Source organism: Arabidopsis lyrata (genome assembly GCF_000004255.2).
Source record: "Arabidopsis lyrata subsp. lyrata unplaced genomic scaffold ARALYscaffold_7, whole genome shotgun sequence".
NCBI lineage: Eukaryota > Viridiplantae > Streptophyta > Magnoliopsida > Brassicales > Brassicaceae > Arabidopsis > Arabidopsis lyrata.
The window spans coordinates 8,048,600-8,071,103 of record NW_003302549.1 but is presented as its reverse complement, the minus strand read 5'-3'; the positions used below and the strand labels follow the sequence as shown (position 1 = coordinate 8,071,103).

General features: G+C 35.5%; 6 protein-coding genes and 2 long non-coding RNA genes across 11 annotated transcripts; 3 read left to right on the top strand and 5 right to left on the bottom strand.

Moving 5' to 3' along the window:
- Positions 1-2,680: 2,680 nt before the first annotated feature.
- LOC110226415 (S-protein homolog 16-like) lies at positions 2,681-4,715 on the bottom strand. The gene is given in 2 exon segments (XM_021018169.1): positions 2,681-4,411; positions 4,414-4,715. Coding segments are annotated over 2 exon segments (339 nt in total). The 5' UTR covers positions 4,505-4,715; the 3' UTR covers positions 2,681-4,163.
- A 2,035-nt stretch (positions 4,716-6,750) lies between these two features.
- Positions 6,751-9,736, top strand: LOC9303776 (probable polygalacturonase). Its single transcript, XM_002869731.2, has 6 exons — positions 6,751-7,330; positions 8,186-8,306; positions 8,409-8,583; positions 8,676-8,746; positions 8,829-9,075; positions 9,152-9,736. Exons 1-6 carry the CDS (start codon positions 6,923-6,925, stop codon positions 9,612-9,614), a joined length of 1,485 nt encoding a protein of 494 aa, XP_002869777.1. The 5' UTR covers positions 6,751-6,922; the 3' UTR covers positions 9,615-9,736.
- LOC110226436 lies at positions 9,675-10,622 on the bottom strand. The gene is made up of 2 exons (XR_002330468.1): positions 9,973-10,622; positions 9,675-9,894 (listed from the first exon to the last, which is right to left on the bottom strand). It is a non-coding gene; the product is annotated as an uncharacterized LOC110226436 (long non-coding RNA).
- A 45-nt stretch (positions 10,623-10,667) lies between these two features.
- On the top strand, positions 10,668-11,843 carry LOC110226433. The gene is made up of 3 exons (XR_002330450.1): positions 10,668-10,859; positions 10,953-11,345; positions 11,452-11,843. It is a non-coding gene; the product is annotated as an uncharacterized LOC110226433 (long non-coding RNA).
- Positions 11,844-11,971: 128 nt separating this feature from the next.
- LOC110226387 (protein PHLOEM PROTEIN 2-LIKE A5-like) lies at positions 11,972-14,432 on the bottom strand. Of its 2 annotated transcripts, XM_021018033.1 has the most exons (4): positions 13,477-14,432; positions 13,274-13,394; positions 12,192-13,191; positions 11,972-12,101 (listed from the first exon to the last, which is right to left on the bottom strand). In XM_021018033.1, the coding sequence occupies exon 1, from the start codon at positions 14,212-14,214 to the stop codon at positions 13,483-13,485; it is 732 nt and encodes a 243-aa protein (XP_020873692.1). In that variant the 5' UTR covers positions 14,215-14,432; the 3' UTR covers positions 11,972-12,101; positions 12,192-13,191; positions 13,274-13,394; positions 13,477-13,482. The 2 variants fall into 2 exon arrangements, with proteins under 2 accessions (XP_020873692.1, XP_020873691.1); XM_021018032.1 differs by having other exon boundaries at positions 11,972-13,191.
- A 1,305-nt stretch (positions 14,433-15,737) lies between these two features.
- Positions 15,738-16,255, top strand: LOC110226173 (nucleolin 1-like). The gene is made up of 2 exons (XM_021016877.1): positions 15,738-15,997; positions 16,081-16,255. Exons 1-2 carry the CDS (start codon positions 15,852-15,854, stop codon positions 16,253-16,255), a joined length of 321 nt encoding a protein of 106 aa, XP_020872536.1. The 5' UTR covers positions 15,738-15,851.
- A 53-nt stretch (positions 16,256-16,308) lies between these two features.
- LOC110226353 lies at positions 16,309-19,164 on the bottom strand. Of its 3 annotated transcripts, none has more exons than XM_021017717.1 (5): positions 17,922-19,164; positions 17,213-17,844; positions 16,822-17,131; positions 16,647-16,750; positions 16,309-16,553 (listed from the first exon to the last, which is right to left on the bottom strand). In XM_021017717.1, coding segments are annotated over exons 1-5 (1,875 nt in total). In that variant the 5' UTR covers positions 18,750-19,164; the 3' UTR covers positions 16,309-16,552. The 3 variants fall into 3 exon arrangements, with proteins under 3 accessions (XP_020873376.1, XP_020873375.1, XP_020873377.1); XM_021017716.1 differs by having other exon boundaries at positions 16,309-16,571; positions 17,922-19,163; XM_021017718.1 differs by having other exon boundaries at positions 16,309-16,571; positions 16,647-16,732; positions 17,922-19,163.
- Positions 19,165-20,259: 1,095 nt separating this feature from the next.
- On the bottom strand, positions 20,260-21,858 carry LOC9303775 (protein PHLOEM PROTEIN 2-LIKE A8). The gene is made up of 5 exons (XM_021017960.1): positions 21,236-21,858; positions 21,032-21,137; positions 20,826-20,954; positions 20,663-20,747; positions 20,260-20,588 (listed from the first exon to the last, which is right to left on the bottom strand). The coding sequence occupies exons 1-5, from the start codon at positions 21,727-21,729 to the stop codon at positions 20,434-20,436; spliced, it is 969 nt and encodes a 322-aa protein (XP_020873619.1). The 5' UTR covers positions 21,730-21,858; the 3' UTR covers positions 20,260-20,433.
- Between the last annotated feature and the right edge of the window lie 646 nt (positions 21,859-22,504).

The following is a 22,504-nucleotide window of genomic DNA, read 5'->3' as shown; positions in this document are numbered from 1 at the left end:
CTTTAAAATACCTTGTAAATTTTTCCCGGCCAAAAATTTTGCCAAAAAAATTGCGGAATCACTTTTCCCGCAAAAAAAAATTTTTGGCGGGAAAACTTTTTACGGGAAAATTTTACAGGGTATTTTAAAGGTTTTTTACAAGTGTTTTGGCGGGAAAATTGCGGGATCACTTTTCCCGCCAAAAAATATTTTGTATTTTGTGGACCTAATTTTGTTTCAAATAAGGGTAAAATGGTCATTAAAAATTAAAAGAAGGCAAACTTAAAAATGGACTCTCAAATGGGGCATTTTTGAAAAGGGGTATTGAAAAAGGGGCATTTTTAACAATTTCTCTATATATATTTACAAATATCATAAAATGATTCTCAAAATAACACTTTTTATATTCCATCTTCCAAAATTACCATCAAAATCCTAAAATTAAAAAAGTTTCTCAAGTTTTAGGTTTAGCAAGTCATAAACCTAGTATATGTCGTATTTTAAATATTATAACCAATAGCATCAAATTTTAGAAGAATTTTTAAACATTCATAATTAGTTAACAAAAGATTTGTGATCAATGCAATATATTAAAGTTTTTAATGGAATTCATACATAGTTTTAGTTGATGAAATATTCTTAGCTTTTGGTTGAATTTTGGACCTAGGTAGAATTGCTGAAATCTGATCAAAAATATATAATCCTTGTGTTTTTAATATTTGATGTTTGCTTACAGATTAAAAAATTATTTAATTTTTGTTTATTTCTAAACTAAAATATTATTTATTATGTATGTAAACATGATTCAACCAATTATAAAACAATCTTTAGAATATAAATCGTCAAAAAGTAACAGTTTTCATTGAAAGTTGAAAACAGGGTCACAAATATTTTTTCCTAAAACATATAATATAAAAAGCAGAGGAAGTATCATTTTGATAACTCGTTCACAAATGATTACAGTTGAGCAGCTACCTTACGTACCCATTTTCTGAACCAAGTATGCTATAATAAATCCGTCGTCTATCTTAATCGACAGAGCCAGGTGGGTTGGGCCGAACCTTTATTAAATTATTTAATTTTCATGTCAGTCTTTTTATCATTTAGTGAAGGGACTAGAAAAATAAAGTATCGTAAATAGTGGGGTTAAATCGAAGAGTACTGTGATTGAAACTAAAAGAAAAATGAAATTCCCTTGTTTCTCTCTAAATAGGAAATGGCTAACTAAAGATAAATTACTAACAAAAAATGACATTCCCAGATTTTCTCTAAATGGGAAAAGTCTAACTAAAGAAAACTTCCTAAACCATCATTTCTTATTAGGACCTTCATTGTTTATTTTAATGATTGTGTTTGGGTTCATTATTCAGATTCTGTTTGTAAATATACATAATTATCGCTTTATCTTTTAAATCGTTCATTTCAAGCTATCCCGTGTGGTTTTATCAACATGTTTGATTGAATATTCGAGGAGACGGTTCACAACCACTCCCCTCCTATGCTTCCAATCATAAATATCACTATGTATTAAAAAGTTATATTATATATCTCCAACTCTAGACGGCTCATAGCAATCTAGAAAAGCAACTAAAGATCATTCACATAAAATTAACAAAAAAGGCCAGTAGTAGTACAAAGGAGTATAAGTTTTGTCCACTAGAATAAGTTGGGTGGGAAGGGCACTGGTAGGACAACTATAGACAATAGGATTGAGCCATTCCATTAACTACATTATTAATATGTTAATCTATTTTGATAATTAACATTTTGTAGGTAGATTATGTACATAATTACACCTAATTAATTAATCTTTATCAAAGCAACTTTAACTACCTAATTACTCTGTTTCAAATCAAGAGACAAACCATATATCATGTCAATATGTCATACTAGATTTTTAGATTATTTTGAATGCAAATGAATGGAGCTAATGTCCAGAGTGTTGGATTGTTAATTCAATAGTCTCTGTAGAGGCATTTTCAATTGTCAACCGACATCGATGTTTTTAGAAAATTGGGTGAATATATCGTTAGTTTATCTTGTCAGTCTCAGAAACCTATGATTATCTGATTCGTGAGATAGTATCTATTCGTCGTAAAAGAATCTATATCCATTGTGTTGGTCTCCGTTTGGTCTCTTTGGTTTATTATTCTCAAAAAGTATTCATGTATTTGCGATCTCCTGCAAGCATGATTATGGCTTTATATCCAACTTTTTTTTTTTAATACTCGGTTTCAATCTAATCCGTCTTCGAACTATATATTTGGCTACGGTTGTCTTTAGCTTTATTTTCTTATGGAAATTATGTTTTTCATTAGTTTTGTTTATGGAATATGTATGATTAACTGCCGCTTATATTTTTCATCGAAAATTTTAATAAAACTAAAAAATTGTACAGAGCTTTTCAAATCTTTTGTATTATACATAAAATATAACAAAGAGAAACATGAATTGAATTTACATAACAAACAAAAAATAAGAAAATGTATATTTCTATATAACCCAAATATATTAAAATTAAATATATTCAAGTTGGATTACGCTAGGACATTATAAAATCAACTCCAACATGGTTGATGTTGATCGGAAACATTCAATGGCAACCATGCTGCAGTCGATCTTATAATCTCAAAACATTCAGATAGTAATTTGATTTCAATATGATTTTGCACGGACTAGCAAAACTGGGCCTTACTTTTTAACTCAGTGTGGCCTAACATTATAATTGTTGGATCGGACGAGCCTTTTACTAAATCGGTACATGTAAAATCCCTATCCAAATTTTTTGGAATAATTTATATCTTTGTTTTATTTCAAAAACATTTCACATTTTAGATTGTTTACTGTATTTGGGCAACATATTTTACATTACAAAACAGTTTACAATAAACTCAGGTTTAGTTTTTTGCAATGCAAAAATGTGGAAACTATATTTTATATTTTGAGTAAGTAACTCATTCTTACAATATTAAAATAGTTCTCTCTCTTTATCTCTCGTGCACTCCACCACTATCGATAAAACTACTTGGTCGGTTGCTTCGAAATTTCCCGTGACTTGTGAATTTCCCTTTTCCCATTATTATTACAACAACAACCCCACTTTCGTTATACAAAATAATACACTTTTCACCAAGAATCAAGATTCTATATTTTCAAAAAAAATTATGTTACATTATTCCGTTATATTTATATGATATAGTTCCATTCTGTTTGTTGTGTACGTTTATATGCACATATAGACCATATAACAAGAGGAAGAAAAAAAAAACAAGAGGAAGTGTAATACAAACAAAATGATGAAAATTACTTGAAGAAACGTAAACTCTTTTAAAAAGTTGTTGAAAATGTCAAGCCGTGCACTAGACAATATGTAAAAGGTAAAGATGAAGCATGTTGATATTTCCGTTAGCTGTACTTTTATCAAAATAGAAAACACTATTATACTTATTCTTGCATATGAGTCTATGACGAAAGATAAGATAACTACAAACAAAATAGAAATAAAAATAAATTATAAGTGGGAGAAGATATATCATGGGTAATGGGTTCATGCTATTGCTGAGGCTAGCTCACGGATAATGGGCAGAGTAATCGTGGCGTGCAAGCCGACATAAAAAGCACACATCATTAGTTTGTATCACATACGGTCCCTTTTCAGACAATAATACTTAATCCCACTTCGAAAATTGTAGTTTCTCATTTATCAGCTTAATCCATCTCAATTCTCTTTGATTAAATGTTTTATTAGGTATAAGGCATGAGGTGTATATGAACTCGAAGAGCTGACATAATTAAACGATCACACTTGACTGATTCTGTATTATTGTCAATTGGTGGGGAGATATACGCTTGTGGTTCATATGAGATAAAATGATTAAAGGTACATTCCATAGGTAGAAGCACTAGCCAAGTCTCATTACCAATTGACAATTTTTATTTTTTACTTGCTGATAAATGACACATCAACATACTTTTTTTTGTCAGTATATTTGTTTTTACTTTTGAATCATAATATAACTTGAGAAGATTTTTATTATCCATATATAAAATTTCTTGTTTTGAAATCATAATATATTTATTATTAATTTATTATTCTTAGATAGCTTGTTACATTTTTAATTTATCCAATCATACACTTTATGCAAATTAACCGGATTTTTAATAAACCGGCTACCTTCTTTTTTTTAATAGATCACATCTTCTCTTGCTCTCCAATCCCATAAGCCTCCATGATCCTCCATACTAAAAAGTTTGAATGCTGTAAAGTTCTGATAGTACTTATAGTTAGGACCTTGTTTCAGTGTACACATAAAACGTGTGGTACCCCAAAAGTTAGTGCCAAACTAATCTAAATAATGCCCTCCGATTGGTATTATATTTGGATCTAATACATCATCTTTGGAATAACACCTCATCCAGAGAAGTTTTTGAATTTGAGTTCGTTCGCGATCCTAATTCCGGCTCCCGATACATGGCCAAGCATGCAAAGGCTAAAAACAAATAGAAAGACGGAGAGGTTTTTCATTTATTTTTTACTTTTTGGTAGTGTTTAGATCTTTGGCTTTGTTAACTTGGTTTTTATGTTTCTGTGTATTATATATACACACACATTTGTATTACTATTAATTGCACAAGATTTCTTTCGATATTAGTTTCCAAGTTTCAACATATATGACATAAAATATTACATAGTTACATAATCATATTGTGGATAATCAATTGATAATACTGCCAGATCAAACGTAATCAAATGATAATTGTATCTTCTTATATTTGGAAACAAAAATCTTAACATATATAATACGATACTGATGTGTTTGTAATATTTTTGCATTTATACTATAGTAATAATGTAATATAGATATTTTATTAATATTTCAACCACATCAATATAGATCAAACGTAATCAATTATTATTAATAAAAATAAAGGAAATATGTACAAATGTTAAGTGGAACTAGGCAAAGCTAGAGAAACAGAGCAACCAACGAAACAGAGCCTCTAACAACTATTGGATCACATTATAGTTTCTCAATTCCCATAACATTATTTTTAGGCCTGGGAATCTGAACCGAACCGAACCGAACCGAGGTTTGGGCAAATCGGTTCGGTTAATGTTAATTGATCATAACCGATCGGTGGGATTTCAAAATCATTTCGGTTAACCGAGATTTCCGGTTCGGTTCGAGAGAACCGAACGGTTAACCGAAAGAATTAAAACCCTAACATAACCTCATATTCCAGCCGCCTACTCTTCTTCTACTTCGATTATAACTCTTCTTTCATTCATTCTTCTTATTTTTCGACTCATCTTCTTCTTATTCTTCACCTTCTTTGGTCGATCTCATCTTTTTTTTGGGTCGAATCTCTTCTTCTTCTACTTTTCCTTCTCCTTCTCCTTCTCTTTCTCCATCTTTATTGAAGCAAGATAAGCCAAAACACATCAATTAAAGACTTCCTGGAGCCAGCACCACTGAAAGAATCAAGCAGCGTTGAAGATCTGAAGCTATTTTTCCGGATTTGAATTCACTACCGTCGAGCCGCCGTCGAAGAGAGAATTAGGTTTGAAGAAGGATAGTCATGAAACACATTGTTTCAACTTTGTCACGTTATTTTCTTATTTTCTGGGCTTGGCCCAAATATTTTTTTTTTTAGCAAAAGGCCCAACTATTTAGGTGCAAAAATAAACATTTGGGCCAAATTTTTATTTAAAATCATAACCGAAATAACCGAACGGAATAACCGAAATAAACCCGTTCCGAACCGAAATATTAGTCGGTTAGTTTCGGTAGAGATTTCAATTTCCGAAATACCCGAAAAACCGGAAAACCGAACCCGAATTAACCGATCGGGTCGGATTCGCAGGCCTAATTATTTTTCTACAATTTACATTATTTACTGTCATGAGTACTTTGTGTGTACGTAGGGGCGGACCCAGCTAAGCTAAAAAATTAAGTGGATGCAAAATGATGTAAAATGAGTTGGTTCCCTCGCGTTTGTTTTGTTAGAGCCATTTAGATTGATTAGGTTAAATTTAGTCCTTTTAGGTTTAGTTTGTTGTTCTTTTTGACTTTAGAGCTTTGACAGGTTTTTGATAGGTAGCTTGGAGAGGTTAGTTAAAGATTTTGACTACGAATTCTCTAGTTAGAGATGAAAAGTCTCAACTACCAATAACTAATTATATCATTAAACATTATTCTCATAGATCCATGTGCATGTATATACGTAATAAGATATAATTTGAGTAAACGCATAACCATTGTAAACTTGATATTTTTGTTGATATATCTAGGGGCTGTATAGCCATGTGATATATATACACTTCTACACAAAGTTACATTATTTAGTTGAGAAATGTAGCCATGTGATATATATAGACTAGTTTATGTAGCAAACATTTTCTTTATTTGATGACATTCTCACATAATCTAATAGTTGGCGGAGGATAACAAAATCTTCAACGCAATTGCTCAAATTGGGGAAGTCTCATCCTACAATGCTGGTTTCAAAGTCAAAGAAGTTAGTGGTTGCATTTCCAATTTTTTGTTGCTCAATCAATTGAAACTTTACCCAGAGTATTTCCTTGTAAGGCATAGCTGTACTTAAGTTTATTTTTTTTAAAAGGTACAGTATTTAAGTTTATTTTAATAAAATCAAATCCCTTAGAAAACACAAATTATTGATAAAAGGTTATTTGTTTTTAAATGATCGAAAATAATTCAGTCTTTTCGTAACTTACAAATATTATACTACTTACACTCAAATTCCGCCATGAGTGAATAACATTCTCTAATTCCAAAATATATACACCGTATCCTATATATAAAAACAAAATTAATGCTACAAAAATTCGAACTATTTATGTTGGTCCCTTATATAAATAAACTCCTCCTTTCATACCAAAAAAAAATCCATTTTCATTTCTCCTCTAGAAAAAACCGCCATGCCAACCTCTCTCTCCACCGCCGGTTACCTTCTTTTCCTTCTCCTTATCAGCTACGACGGTGGCTTCATTGGAGCCGCCGATGCCGAACATGACCTAAGAGCCACTGATCTCCATAATCATCGCCATCGTCGTCACCGTAGCCACCGTCGCGGAGAAGAGTTCGAGTACTCAGCAATATCGTGTAGAGCTTACTCAGCCTCGTTAGACGAGTTTGGTGCCGTAGGAGACGGTGTGACCTCAAATACGGCGGCGTTTCGCGATGCAGTCTCACAACTTAGCCGTTTTGCAGACTACGGTGGCTCATTGTTATTTGTTCCCGCCGGACGGTGGCTCACCGGAAGCTTTAACCTCACCAGCCATTTCACGCTTTTCCTCCACCGTGATGCTGTTATCCTCGCCTCACAAGTAAGTTTTTTTTTCTCCATTAGAATTTATTTTCATTTACAAGAATTAAAAAAATTAATTAGTAACACCCGTGACACAAAACTCCACAAACGTCTTTGATGATTTTTTTTTTTCTGTTGCAAATATTTTTGTTGCATATCATACATACATAATAACGTGACATTTGTTGGCCAACTTCTGATGATATATTGGTTGGGCCATTCAGTTTATGTTTATATTCGGTAAATAAATTTTTATAATATAAACTATAAAGTATCACTACTTAAAAATTGTGAGATTTAAAAAGCTCGAGGGTCTTTGAAAAAATAAAACAATTATGTGTTCTACTTTTTTTTTTTTGACATCTTTGGATCGACAAGGCCCGATCCATAGCCAATCCCTACTACGCGGGGTAACGCGATTTAGTGGAGTCGAACTCCGGTGGGGAAGGCGGAGTCAACCACTTGAGTAAAAGCACATCCCCCAATTCTGTGTTCTACTTAAAAGCTAGATATTTTATATTTATCAGAATGCGTTACTCTAAGGAAGGAGGTGGTTACGCAAAGACAAAAAATAGGCAAAGTTAGTGGGGATCGATATTGGCCGGTTACAAGAGAGTGCGACCAATAGTTGTTAGGAAGATCTCATCCGTCCATTTCTCTTCCAAATCTGAGCCACATGTTACTTTCGGGCCTTAGCCTAAAGTAGGTTTTTTTTTCCTTGGCCCAAAGTTAAACCCAAATATTAGACCCTTGTCAAAGTTTCCCTTGTAAAGGCTTCTCAAGTTCTTGTCCTTGTTTTCCTAGTATTGGTAAAGATACAAAGTTTGACTTGTAAGCTAATTATGAAAATTCTTGGTCCTAACGTTATTGATAGGAAGAGAGTGACTATGAAGTGATAGAACCACTACCTTCGTACGGAAGAGGGAGAGACACTGATGGTGGAAGGTTCATCAGTCTACTTTTCGGTTCAAACTTAACCGACGTGGTTATCACTGGTTAGTAGTTCAATTTGTATCGAATTAACCAAAAATATCCAAAAATTTACACCGAAGGGATAACTTATTTCAATTCGAAATTGCGATTCTTGAATTCAAAAGGTGAGAATGGGACAATTGATGGACAAGGAGAGCCATGGTGGGGAAAATTCAAGAGAGGAGAACTAAAATACACAAGACCTTATTTGATTGAGATTATGCATTCTGATGGTATCCAAATCTCCAATCTCACTTTCTTGAATTCTCCTTCTTGGCATATTCACCCGGTCTACAGCAGGTAAACAAAAAACTATTACCCGGTTTAACCATTCGTTTATCAAATTTTAACCTATCAAACCGGTTTTGTTTATTAATTATTTTAAAATGCAGAAATATATTTATCCAAAGTTTGACAATATTAGCACCGGTCACGGTACCAAACACCGACGGGATCAACCCAGGTACCAACTCATACCGATAAATATGGAAATGCCAATAACCGGTTTTTAAACTCTGGTTGAAATTAGTTCCGGTTTATATCAGATTCGTGTACCAACACGAGGATCGAGGACTGCTACATTGTCTCCGGCGACGATTGTATCGCCGTTAAAAGTGGATGGGATCAGTACGGAATCAACTACGGCATGCCAACAAAACAGCTCTTGATCCGACGGCTCACATGCATTTCTCCTGACAGTGCCGTGATCGCTCTCGGCAGTGAAATGTCCGGTGGAATTGAAGATGTTAGGGCTGAAGATATCGTCGCCATTAACTCTGAATCTGGAATTAGGTATGTAACAACCCGGTTCACACAAATTAACCGGTCTAAATTCGATTTGGTTAACCGGATACCGACAAATCTGCAGGATTAAAACAGCTATTGGACGAGGAGGATACGTGAAAGATGTATATGTAAGAGGAATGACAATGAATACGATGAAATATGTGTTTTGGATGACCGGAAGTTACGGTTCTCATCCTGACGAGCATTATGATCCGAAAGCGTTACCGGTGATTCAGAACATCAATTATCAAGACATGGTCGCGGAGAACGTGACGATGCCTGCTCAGTTGGCTGGAATATCAGGAGATCAGTTTACTGGAATCTGTATCTCTAACGTGACGATCACTCTTTCGAAGAAACCTAAGAAAGTGCTTTGGAATTGTACTGATGTTTCGGGTTATACTAGTGGTGTGACTCCGCAGCCGTGTCAGCTGTTGCCGGAGAAGCAGCCGGGGACGGTTGTGCCGTGTAATTTCCCGGAAGATCCGATTCCTATTGATGAAGTGAAGCTTCAACGTTGCTACTCCAGAAGAAGGAATATGTGAACATGTAAAAGATCTTTTTTTTTTTTAACAAATACTTTTCTTGGGTTATAAGTAAACGTGTTATCAAATGGGACAGATTTGATTGAATAATAGACAAGCTTCAAGGGAAAAAGACAAAAAAATAATCGTCAAACACATATATTTTACATATCCGTGTATATATTATTTGATTATTTGAGGGGAAACAAAACAGAGGCTTAACTTGATAACCAAGGAACCAAAGAACAAGTGCTTTTTGAGTGTCATGTCTGAAGCTGATTCCATCTCAAAGTATGTGTTTCTGCAACATTTGTATCAACTTATTTAATGTGATAGGCATATCAGACCATGTTCAGATTGCGGTTGTAATCACGTTTACCTTTATGTGGTTGAGGCAAAAACAGAGCACATGCAGAGACAATCAGTACCTTGATGAACTAGTCAAGTTCATCTTTTTGTCTATTGAGGTCAATCCGAAGACTAACATGGAGTGACTGAAAGATTGGAGAAGCAGCTACAATGCTACAACTAGTAGAACTCACTGAAGAGTTGCGGTCATCGTCATCATAAGATATAGTCTAAAGACCAGTTGAGACTAGATTCTCTTTAGGCACTTCTCGAACACAAATGTTGTTATGATTATAGTTCAAAGACATTTGAAGCTTCTGTTGTCTTTGGATGTTACCAATGGTTTTGTTAAAATCCAAAGACAACAATCAACAAGTATAAAACCTGCAGCTAAGGAAGAAGAAGAGTCAAATCTTGATTTGACCTGTCTTAAGCAACTAATCTAACACAAATACTCAAACCAAAAACATGAATCATTTTGTCTATATACATTTGGAACTCCAAATACCAAACTTTTAATTTTATTATTATTTTATCTTCTTTGAAAATAAGAAAAAACGAATTTATTGTTATTATAGATTTGGGCCTTGGGCTTTGTGTCAGACCCAAAAGCCGGAAACATGGATCATCGAGGTTTCGTTTTGTATCCCATTTTCTTGATCATATTATTTATGGATGAATTATCTAGATCTTTGGACAGGAAAACGGAAAAGACCATTATCCCCCCCCCAAAAGAAAAGAAATAATCCTTTGTCTATAGATAAAGGATACGTCCTCTTTTAACCCTAAATTCTGAAATCACTAGATCTGAAAAATTGCCTCTCTTCTCAACCTCTCTCCATGGATCACTGGGACCTGTACTCTGCCGTGAAATTCCCCGATATTTGTGACACGGACATAAAAACCCCCGTATTCTCGGTAATCATCCTCTCCATAAAAATTTTATGCGTTTCTTTCGAAATTTATAATGTATTCATGTAAAGATACGTTAATAATATTTGTTTCATGTAGTTGGGTTATTGTCGTTGCGGGATACGACCCATCGGCCATCGCTTCCTGCGGATGAAATCAAGAAGGCGTTAACCGATCATTTCCGTTCGTGTGGAGCCAGGGCCGGTCCATGGGTAAAGCCCATGAAGCAAGGGCTTTAGGCATCAAATAATTATAAGTAGTTTTAGGGGCATCAATTTTTAAAATGTTACTGTAGTCTAGTGGTTAGATTGAAGTCTTTTGTTGTACCGGTCACGGTTTCGAATCTCATACATGTTAAAACTTGTATTTTTTTTTTATAACAGCTTTTGTTAATGGGCCAAATTTTTTTTTGCTTTAGGCACTCAAATAGTTTGGGCCGGCCCTGTGTAGAGCAATCCTTAACGTTGAAATGCCCGGACACCCCGTGGAAAGGTTCGTTTGTTAGCTTCTTTCTTTTGCGACAGACAACGTTATAGGCTGAAATACACACTGATCTAGTGTTTCTCAACGTTGTCTGTTATTAACTTATTATAAACAGTTCTGTTATTGTCGTGGGAGATGACGCAAATGAGAAGGCGTTGGAACTTAATGGAAGTGAAATGGGTGGACGGAAACTTGTTGTTACTGCTAGGCCTTTTCCTATGCTGGTAAGAAAGGATGTTCCTTTTGCTTAAAAAGATGACGGAGGAGTAGAAGAAAGCTCGCGACGCGAAGTGGTGTTTTCAGATCGTGATACAATGCAACCTTAACCTTTTACAAAAAAAATTTAAACTCATTTGACGGAAGAACAGAGAGTAGTTGAGAACTTTAACACCACGAGGTCCATGACTTTAATTTGGTGGTTTATAAGTAAACTTGTTATGAAATGGGATAGATTTTATTGAATAACCGATAAAGCTTCAATGGAAAAAGAGAAGAAAGTAATCGTCAGATACATATTTATATATATCAATATATATATTTTACATATCCGTCCATATTAGGGATAACAAAATATAAGCTTAACTTGATACCCAAGTAAGCAAAGAAGAAGTGTTTTATGAGGTCCTGTCTTCAACTTAATCCATCTCAAAACATGTGTGTTCTGCCAAAATTGTGTCATCTATCAATTTCTTGATTGGAGTCTGATGCTTAGACCAGAGAAGGCTCTTCAATTCTGATGACACCTGAAGGACTGAAAGCAAACTCCTGCAGAGTATTAATAGCAAACGATTGTCATGAGAAGCCACAGAAGTTGCTTGAGATGGAGAAAAGAAAATTAAGTTTTGGGGGGGAAACCTTTTCAAGGAATTTGAATGAGCCAGAACTTTGAAATCGAACCAGATTTTCAGTAGAACTAAAGTTGAGGAACACTAGATCAGTGTGCCCTTTCAGCCTCAGAGAAACGAGACCCTTCGGAATCTTTGTGAATCCTTCAAGGTCTGTAGTTTCAAGGTTTAGAGCTTGTAAGAAGGAAGTATGGGAGTAGAATAAGTCATCATCAAGGGAATCGACTACTGTTGTTGCTGCTTCTGTCTCCTGTCGATGCATTAGAGACGTCTCCCTAAATGCAAATAGTTTCTTGACATTGGTCACGACATCACTGACGAACACTTCATCATTGCTGCAAAAAGAAATCCCAATAGTGAAGAACTAATGTTGACATAGAAAGCCAACACACATATATGTATATATTTATAAACCTATGTTGATAGCTCAATCCCGGTCTTGAGGCAATTGACGAGAGAGCTTGTCTCCATCCCCAAATTCTAGCTTCAGTATTAAGGTATAGAATTATCATCTCTTCTCTTGACGTTTTTACGCACTGCATCTTCTATCTTGAGAAGCCTATTGCGGAACCATCCCTTCAATTTTTTAACTGATTCAGCCGTCAAGTTATAAAAAATTGGGAAGGTATCGATCTCTCCTGCGTCCATAAGCTTCTTGATCTCAACTAGCTCATCAAGACATTTCTTTGACGTAGGGTACATTTTTGAGAAGACCACTATAGTAACCCTTGACTCGCTAATCCTGCCCTTCATCTCATCCTCTACATACATTGAGATTTGGTTTGATTCTAATCCATTTTTCAGAAGGCTCACTAGGTATTTTCCGAGCTGTTTTTCACCAAAACTGATGACCACTCTTCGAGGAGGACAGGATATCATTGCACGACGCTTATGTATGTTACACAAGAGTAAAAAGCAGATCAAAGTAGCATTGGAGTTGTAATCTTCGCCAAGACGGTTACTAAGATTCTCATTACTCTCTGTAGTTTGAATCCTGTCTGCTACCACATCTGTCAAATTTAATCCAAGAGGGAATTAAGGATACATGCATGTCACAGAGTGATACGATTGCGTGATATGCAAGAAACTTACTAGTGACTTGAACTGACAAAGGGTCTTTTTGATCTTGGATTTCTTGAGCTGGGACAATAACTTCGTTACCAAGAAATTGTTGAGGTTTCTTGGGCAGCAAACGAAGCTTCAAATCAAAACCCTAGAAAGTGATTATACCAATTATTGACTAATTATAACAACTCAAAAAGAAAGAAAAAAAAATTGAGGGTTGAGAAACAAACCTCATTTCAGTATTCTAGAGAACCTAACAACACCAAGAGAATCTTTCCAGCTTGACCTGGCCTGCTTAATCGTGAAGCGAGGATATGATTCTGAAGAGAGATCAAGTCAAGAAACACCAAATCATCAGTGCCCAGGGAAACAACGACGTCGTTGAAATGTTCGGATGGCTTTGTGATAAGATCTTCAAGATCAGATATATTTAGGTTTAAAGCTTGTAATAACGACGTTACTTCTTCCTGAGGATGCATCGGAGGCCTCTCTATGATTGTAAGATAATTTCTTGGAGATGAATCGTCTAAGATTTTCTTGACCTCGACCGCAATTTCACTAACGAAATCTTTATCACTCTTATGATGACGAGGTGACCCCATTCTTTCGCAAACAGAGACTAAAGCTTGCCTCCATCCCCAAATCCTAGCCTCTGTTTCAAGTATCGATTTGGAGCTACTCCGATCAACCTTCTGGCGCACGTAATCCTCAGTCTTGAGGAGAGTATTAAGGAAGTAACCTCTCTGTGTCTTGACGCTGTCAGGTTCCACTTTGTAGAATATTGGAAACGGAACAAGAGATCCTGTGTCCATCTGCTTCTTGATCTCAACCAGCTCGTCTAAGCACCAGCATGACTCGGGGTACTTGTTTGAGAAGATGGCGAGTGCGATACTAGACTCTCTGATTCGTTGGAAGAGTATACTGATTGGCCTGCCTCTAATTTCATCCTCGTCAATGAAAACGTTCATATCACTGATCTCCTCTAATTTAGACTTTAGAAAGCTCACTATGTTGTCTCTTTGAGCTTTACCCCTGAAATTGATGAACACTTGAGGCTTCCGTGACCGAAGAGCTCAACATTTGGGTTATTGTTGAAAGATTAATTTTCAATAGTTCGAGACAGAGCTTGATTGCATAGAATATGAAGAAGGAGAACTTGATTGCATAGAATATGAAGAAGGAGAAGATGTTTCTTGGATGTTAAATATATTGAGGTCAACACACCAAAGTCTCTCTGTGTTTTATAATAATTATTTTTTCTTACCTAAATGTCCAGACGCGGTTAGGAGGAAGTCATGGGTCCATTAGTGCAAGGCTGGCCTTGAAATTTCAAACGCCTACGACAAAAAGAGAATGTAGGGAAATTGCATGCGTAATATTTGACTTATAATACATATTGTGCATGTGTAAAAGTCAAATAATACCCTACTTTTAGTACTTATAACACATCTGTTAAATAATAAATAATAAATAATGTCAATTAACAAATGATATTATAGGTTTCGAATGGAGACCGAACCGTACGGTGTGGTGCGGTCCAAATGGTAACGAAACTATCCATATATATATATATATATTTTGTTATTATTAGAGTAGTACGGCAGTTGAACCACGCGTCTCCATTCGGAGCCTATATAGCAGTGTAGTCCCTGCATTTATGCGATAATAATGAAGTTCAGAGACCAATGTGCTACTGTTTAACTATGAATGCTGAAATGTAAATAAGTTAAAGGATGAATTAATGCCACTCGCTGAATTTCTACGTTGCTATTTACAAACTATTAAATGCTTAATTTATCACTTGATCTGTATAATCTGTTAGAAGAAAGTTTGTTGGAGAGAAAATCAAGAAATTCTGTTATTCTCATTAATGAATGTTGTTCTGTTGTTTTATACAATGAGAACTAAGATCCCGTTTACTCTGGTTTATCAATACCAGATTACAATTACCAAATCATTTATGGTTTATCATAAACCAAACTCTAATATAATCTGATTTTCTATAAAGATTCTAATTTAAGTGGATAGAAAATCTACCCAGACAAAGTAAGTTTGTAATCTACAAGATATTGAACAAACCTTTGATATGCAATTTCAGTATATTGGCAGAAAGAAAATTTTCGATATACAGAAAATTGTTTAATAGAAGAATGTGTTGTAAAATGCTTCTAGATGTCTATTATGGAGTCTTTGGTCTTTTGGCATAATAACTGATCAAGTCTTTTTTCATCTTACAAATAATAACCGATCAAGTCTTTTTTCATCTTACATCTGTTTGTCAACCAATCCTTCTTTGTCTTATTCATTTTGGCTAAATGATATGGTTTATATTATACTAGATAAGGACCCGTCCGATGCCTCAAAAAATCATCACAAATAATAGATTTATTCGTTGTGCCTTGATTCTTGTACTTTGCAATCGATACTTTGATCAATAAAGAGACTATATTCGACTATTTTCTTGTTTTCCGTAGACTCTCACGAATCGATTACTTTTGCCAAAACAGACCATGAGCTGAAAAAAATAATTGGCCTTTATTTCCTATGTTTTTGTTGTAAAAAAATTTTTGGACACTAATTTTAATAAATTTAGTTGAAAAAAAAAATGGACCATGTGCATGAGCACCTCCCGCACATGCCTAGAGCCGGGCCTGGATACGACACTTCGCTTCCTGGGGATGATATCAAGGCGTTGACGGATCATTTCCGTTCATGTGGAGCAATCGCTAAAGTTGAAATCCCTGTGGACAGGTTTGTGTTTGTAGCTTTTTTTTTTTGCGACAACGACGTAACCACCTGGAACCAAACTTAAATTCTAGCTTTGTTTTTAACAGACCCGCTTCTGTTATTATCATCGGAGATGACGCAAATGACAAGGCGTTGGAACTTAATGGAAGTGAATTGGGTGGACGGAAACTTGTTGTTACTGCTAGGCCTTTTCATATGCTGGTAAGAAAGGATGTTCCTTTTGGCTCCACTGTCCCAGCTACACAAATTTCGGAGGAGTAGAAAATGTGTTATATATATATATATATGTAAAATAAATTTAAATGTGTTGTGTGTACACAAATCTCTGTTCTTCTTGGCTTATAAGTAAATGTGTTATCAAATGCGACCAATTTTATTGAATAACAAACAAAGGCGTTCAAGGGAAAAGAAAAACCAAAAATTCCTTAAATACACGTACATATTTATTGATTGTGTGAAAAAAACAAAACAGAAGTTTAACTTGATAACCAAGTAAGCACAGAAGAAGTGCTCTTTGAGCGTCCTGTCTCCAACTGAATCCATCTCAAAACATGTGTTTCTACCAAAATTGTATCATCTGTCAATTTCAGTTTAAGATGAAGTATGAGTAATTGTAATATATTAATTATTTAATGTAGTAGACATATCAGACCATTGTTGAGATTGATTGGACTCTAATGCCAAGGCCAGGGAAGGATCTCTAAATCTGATGACACCAGAAGGATTCAAAGCAAAACCCTGCAAGGGTAATAATACCTAATGATTTTCATGAGAAGCCACAAATTGCTTCAAATTTGAGAGAAGAAATTTAGGGTTTGGGAGAAAACCTCTGTAAAGAATTTGGATGAGTCAGAACGCTGAAATCGGACCAAATTTTCATGAGAACTCAGTTTGAGGAACACTAGATTAGTGTGTCCTTTAAGCCTCAGAAGTACAAGACCATGGGGGATATCTGTGAAGCTTTCAAAATCTGCATTGTCACGGTCTATAGCTTGTAAGAATGAAGTTCGGGAATAGAATAAGTCATCATCAAGGGATTTGACTACTGTTGTTTCTGCTTCTGTCTTCTTTCTCTCCCTAGAGGCAAATAGTTCATTGACCTTGGTCACAATATCACTAACGAACACGTCATCAGTGCTGCAAAAAGATATAGCCCAGTAGTGAGAAACTAATGTGGACATAGAAGCAACACACACACATGCATATATTTATATATACCTAAGTTCATAGCTCAGACCCGGTCTTGAGGCAATGGACGAGAGAGCATCTCTCCATCCCCAGATTTTAGCTTCAGTATCAAGTATAGACTTATCATCTCTCGTCTTGATGTTCTTACGCACTTCATTCTCTATCTTGAGAAGCCTATTAAGGAAACATCCCTTGAGCTTCTTAACTGGTTCAACCTTTAAGCTGTAAAAAACAGGCAAGGGATCGATTTTCCCTGCGTCCATAAGTTTCTTGATCTCAACGAGCTCATCAAGACACTTTTCTGACTTAGGGTACTTATTTGAGAAGACCACTACTGCAACCCCTGACTCCTTGATCCTGCTCTTCGTCTCATCCTCTGCATACACTAATATTTGGTTCGACTCCAATTCTTCTTTCAGAGAGTTCACTAGGAATTTTCCGAGATGCTTTTCTCCAAGACTGATGAACACTCTTCGAGCTGGAGGGTCGATTTTCATTTCACTACGGTTCAGTATGTTACATAAGAATGAAAAGCAGGTCAAAACAGCATCAGTGTAGCTAACTTCACGATTACGAAGATTGTCATTACTCTCTGCCACAGCTGTGTTACCAGGCAATTGTTGAGATTTCTTGGGCAGAAAGAGACGCTTGAAATCAAAACCCTACAGAGAAATAATAATACCAATTGACTTGCTATAACAATTCAGAGAAGAGACTTTGAGGGGTTGAGGAAACTTACATTATTGTAGTATTCTAGAGAACCTAACAACACCAAGAGAATCCTTCCAGCTTGAACTAGCTCGATTAATCGCTGAGCAAGGATAGGATTCTGAAGAGAGATCAGGTCAAGAAACACCAGACGATCAGTGCCCTGGGAAACGACGCCATTGGTATGAATAAGATCTTCAAGATCAGATTTCTTCAGGTTTAGAGCTTGCAACAAGGACGTCACTTCTTCCTGAGGCCTCTCTATGATTTTGAGACCATTTCTTGGAGTTGGAGATAAATCGGCTAACATTTTCTTGACCTGGACCACAATATCATTAACGAAATCGTTGTCACATTTATGATTATAAGAAAACCCCATTCTTCCGCCAACAGAGACTAAAGCTTGCCTCCAACCCCAAATCATATCCTCTGTTTCAAGAATTGACCTGATGTTTCTCCTATCAACCTTTTTGCGAACGTCATCCTCAGTCTTGAGGAGAACATTACGAAAGTGACCAGTCTGGTACTTGACAGACTCAGCTTTCACTTTGTAGAATATTGGAAAGGGAACAATAGATCCTGTGTCCATTTGCTTCTTGATCTCAACTAGCTCGTCTAAGCACCAGCGTGACTCAGGGTACTTGTCTGAGAAGATGATGAGTGCGATACTTGACTCTCTAATTCGTTCAAAGAGTGTTGTGATTGGCCTCCCTCTAATCTCGTACTCGTCCATGAAAACATTGATTTCGCTGATCTCTTCTAACTTTGACTTTATAAAGCTCACTAAGGTTTTTCTTTGAGCTTTACCCCTGAAACTAATGAACACTTGAGGCTTTCGCGACTGAGAAGAATTCGTCATTTGGGTTATGGTTGAAATTATGAATATTGAAGAGTTATAAAAAGCTTGATTGTGGAGGAAAATGAAGAAGGAGAAGAACCAGATGCATTGAAGTCAACACACCAAAGTCTCTTTTCATGTTTTCATAATTTTTTTTTATTGCCAAATGTCGAGACGCCGTTAGTTGCACATGTTTCCATTAATTAGTGTGAACTTTGATGTTAGATTTATACACATTTTTTATTTTTTTTTGGTAAACTAGATTTATACACTTGATCTGTATAACCTAAGAGCATGAATATCGGTTGAAATGTTGAGTATCTTAGACAAATCTTAGAATTAAAGTTGATTAAAAATAATCAAACCAACAAAATTAATCTAAGATGCATATTTTATTTAAGATGTTTTTCTTAAGTTAAGATATGGATACGTGTCACTGTGTGAATGGTTCAAAAAATAAACAAAAGGAGGAAAAAAAGTTTCCTAATGTTTTCTTTCTTCTCTCTTCGCAATTTCACATCTCTCTCTCTTTTATCGTGTTTGAGCAGTCGTTATCTTCACTCTTCGATGTCGTCTTACTCTCCCTCAAATTTTCGAAACTTCCACCGGAGAAATCTCTATCAATCGGCTTCCTCCGTCAAACTGTAGAGCTTCTTATTTTAAAATGTATACATATTATCTCCAACAAGGCAATAATTTAGATGCATCTGTATCTGAAAAATGTTGTCTCCATCTTGTGTCTTCAACTGCTACATTATATTAATCAAATTAGGTTCCATGCCTTAATTGATGTGCAATTTTTAATGTTTCATATATGTTTATTATGAAGTGAGTCTTTGGTCATAAACAAATAATATTGCAAAACCACCGAGTCTGTCTTTGTCTTACTTCTTTTTTGTCAACCAATCTTTCTTTGTCTTATTCATTTTTGGCCAGATAGTATGTTTTATGTTATACGGTAACGCTGTCCACAGATGCAAATCAAGGATCTGTTTGTTTGGTAACTAGGGAATTTAAGGCTTAATCTACTCCGACGCAGAGATTCGATTGTGCTAGCAAAGAGAGTGATTTATACATCAGATTTTTGTTGATGTTTCAACTTCTAAAATTGCGATGTCAAGAAGATATGACACAAAAAACACATGTTTGTGACAATTTTTGCGCAGCGAACTCTCTTTTTATCATTTTATCTTTCTTCGGCGTAAGACTAAATATACCTACAATCTTAATAATGCATTACACTTGCAGACAACAGTTATTGCTAAACATAGAGTTTGGTAGTGAAAAACAGAGACTTTGGTTCATTTGAGCAAGATTGGATCCTCTATCATATCTCAGTCCTTAGTTTCGTGTCTTTTAACCTCTACTCTAGCATTCTCCATTTGTGGCTTCTTCTGTTGAGTCTTCAAAGTAAAAGATATATGAATTCTTCTTTCTTGCTCTGCTAATGCTCTGTATACCCCAATTTTTTTTGCATCTGGACAGTTTTGATTTTATTGGTAGGCACTAGAAAGAAAAAAGAAACTCGCAATTGAATAATTAGGCATCGAATTATCCTTTATTAATTGATCTTTGTTCAACGTAAAACCAGAATGAGTACAATCTCAAGACGACAGAAGAAAGGCCTTTGCTTAAGAAACAAGTAACAATAAAACAGACACTCAGTTGCTTGCAACGGAAGGTTCATTTCCGCGATTCCTTTGGATCATCTTTTGCTCCGCATAATGTAAGACACAAACAAAGCCCCAAACAGTAATGCAGAGACGAAATGCAAGCTGTGCCACCTCTTTATTTTTTTCGGAACAATATTGGCGATGCTCAGTTGATTCTCCTTCTGCTTTGGAACCATGAGCGCTTCAACTGTGGATATAAAGTCAAGTTGTAAATAAATATTCAGACGACATATGCAGGTCTATGTCATGGTCTGAACTTACAAGGAAATGGGCCATATTGATCTCTCTGGTCAAGATCTGAGGCGGTGCGTCTAAGAGTAGGAGGCGAAGGCTTCGAATCGATACTCTGTCAGTCACACCATAAGCGTAGTTATCAGAAACTGATGAAGTTTATAGACCAAAAAAACAATTCGAAGACAGAGACCTTGTTGTCGTCTTCAGGATTATAGCTCAGTCTCAAAGCTTCCAAGCTCTTCGAACGATGGAGCTGGATGTTTATGTTTAATTGATTGACATTATAAATAATCTGGTTTGGTTGTCTTCCTAGTGATGTCTGCAATAAAGAGATTTAACCACCATGTCTGCTTTAAGGCAAAAACTAACTACTCATGTAAAGAACTACGAATACACCTCACTAGTTTCTAGAGTACTATAATTACGCCCTTCCTCTGCTGCAATATTGGCTAAATTTATATTGATCTTTTCAACGACTTTCTCCACGAAAGCCAGCTCAGGACTGCAAACAAACAGTTTAAATTAAAGATGTAATTACCTGAACACTTTGGTCGATCAAAATTTCCAAAAAAAGAACTAAACACTTTGGCCAAATCATACCTATTCTTGTCATGAGTCAATCCAGCTATTTCAGTGACGATCTTCAAAGCTTTCTTCCATCTCTTGATCCTGGAATTAATACGCTTAATCTTTTTCTTATTGACTTCTTCAGCAAGCAAAGAGTTTTGCAAAGCCAGAAACTTTTCCCCAAACTTTCCGCTCTGTTTCTTAACGCTTGAAACCTTCACCTTATGAAAGATGGGTATGACTGCTTTGAGCGCCTCCGTCTCAAAGCATTTCTTGATCTCCACAAGCTCGTCCAAACACCAATCTGACTCGGCGTAGTTCTTGGAAAAGATCACAATCACGATCCTTGACTTTCGGATGTGTCCGAAGAGATTCTGGAGTGGTTGTCCAGTGACATTGTCGTCAGTGAACACATTCACATTGCCATCGATCAACTTCTGTTTGAGATGAGTTAAGAATCCGTACCGCTCGTCTTTTCCCCGGAAACTGATGAATACTTGATCCTTATTGTAATGCGTAATCCCCATATCTCAAACACAGTTGTTTGGATCTCTTTTTGCTAGTTAGAGAATACAAAGTTTGAGAGTGATAAAGAAAAGTCAACCAAACAATCAAGGGTCTATACTTACTAAACTTGGTTACTTAAATAGTATATCAATACTTATCCATGAAACTTTGACCCGTCTCACATTACGCGTTTCAGTTTCCTAGGAAACACCAATTATATGATTTTTTTTTCTCTCACAATAAATGGTACACATGCTATCCTTGATCAAACAACCTAACGTGGGAGAGAAGACAAAAGTACCAAATATTTAAAAATGATTTAGGTGAGCATCATAATGTCACTGCCATAATTATGCTGATGGAAATTAGTATATGGGTTCAATGTTATACGTACCAAATATTTAATCAATTAATTTGTTCATAAACTATAGTTTAGCAATCAGTGTAGTCTTTCTTTACAATATGTCGTTTTGTCAACTAATCTTTCTATATCTTAGTCATTTTGAACAAATGATATATATTAACACGGTCCAATAATGGACACTAAAGATCCATGTGTTTAGTATTAGAGGTCACAAAGAAATCCAAAGACTGTCTCAAGAGAATCCCATTAGTCTATGGAAATACTTCTAATTTCTAAGTAAGTAGAGATATATATAGTTTTGTAATGACATCAAAGTTGTTAACTTTGGGAGTTGCCATTTGGAGCAACTCTCTTCATCTTATCATATATAAAATCTAGAATCATTTGATCTTGGTGACAAGCCTAAAGTTTCTTCCTTTCTTTCTTCTTTG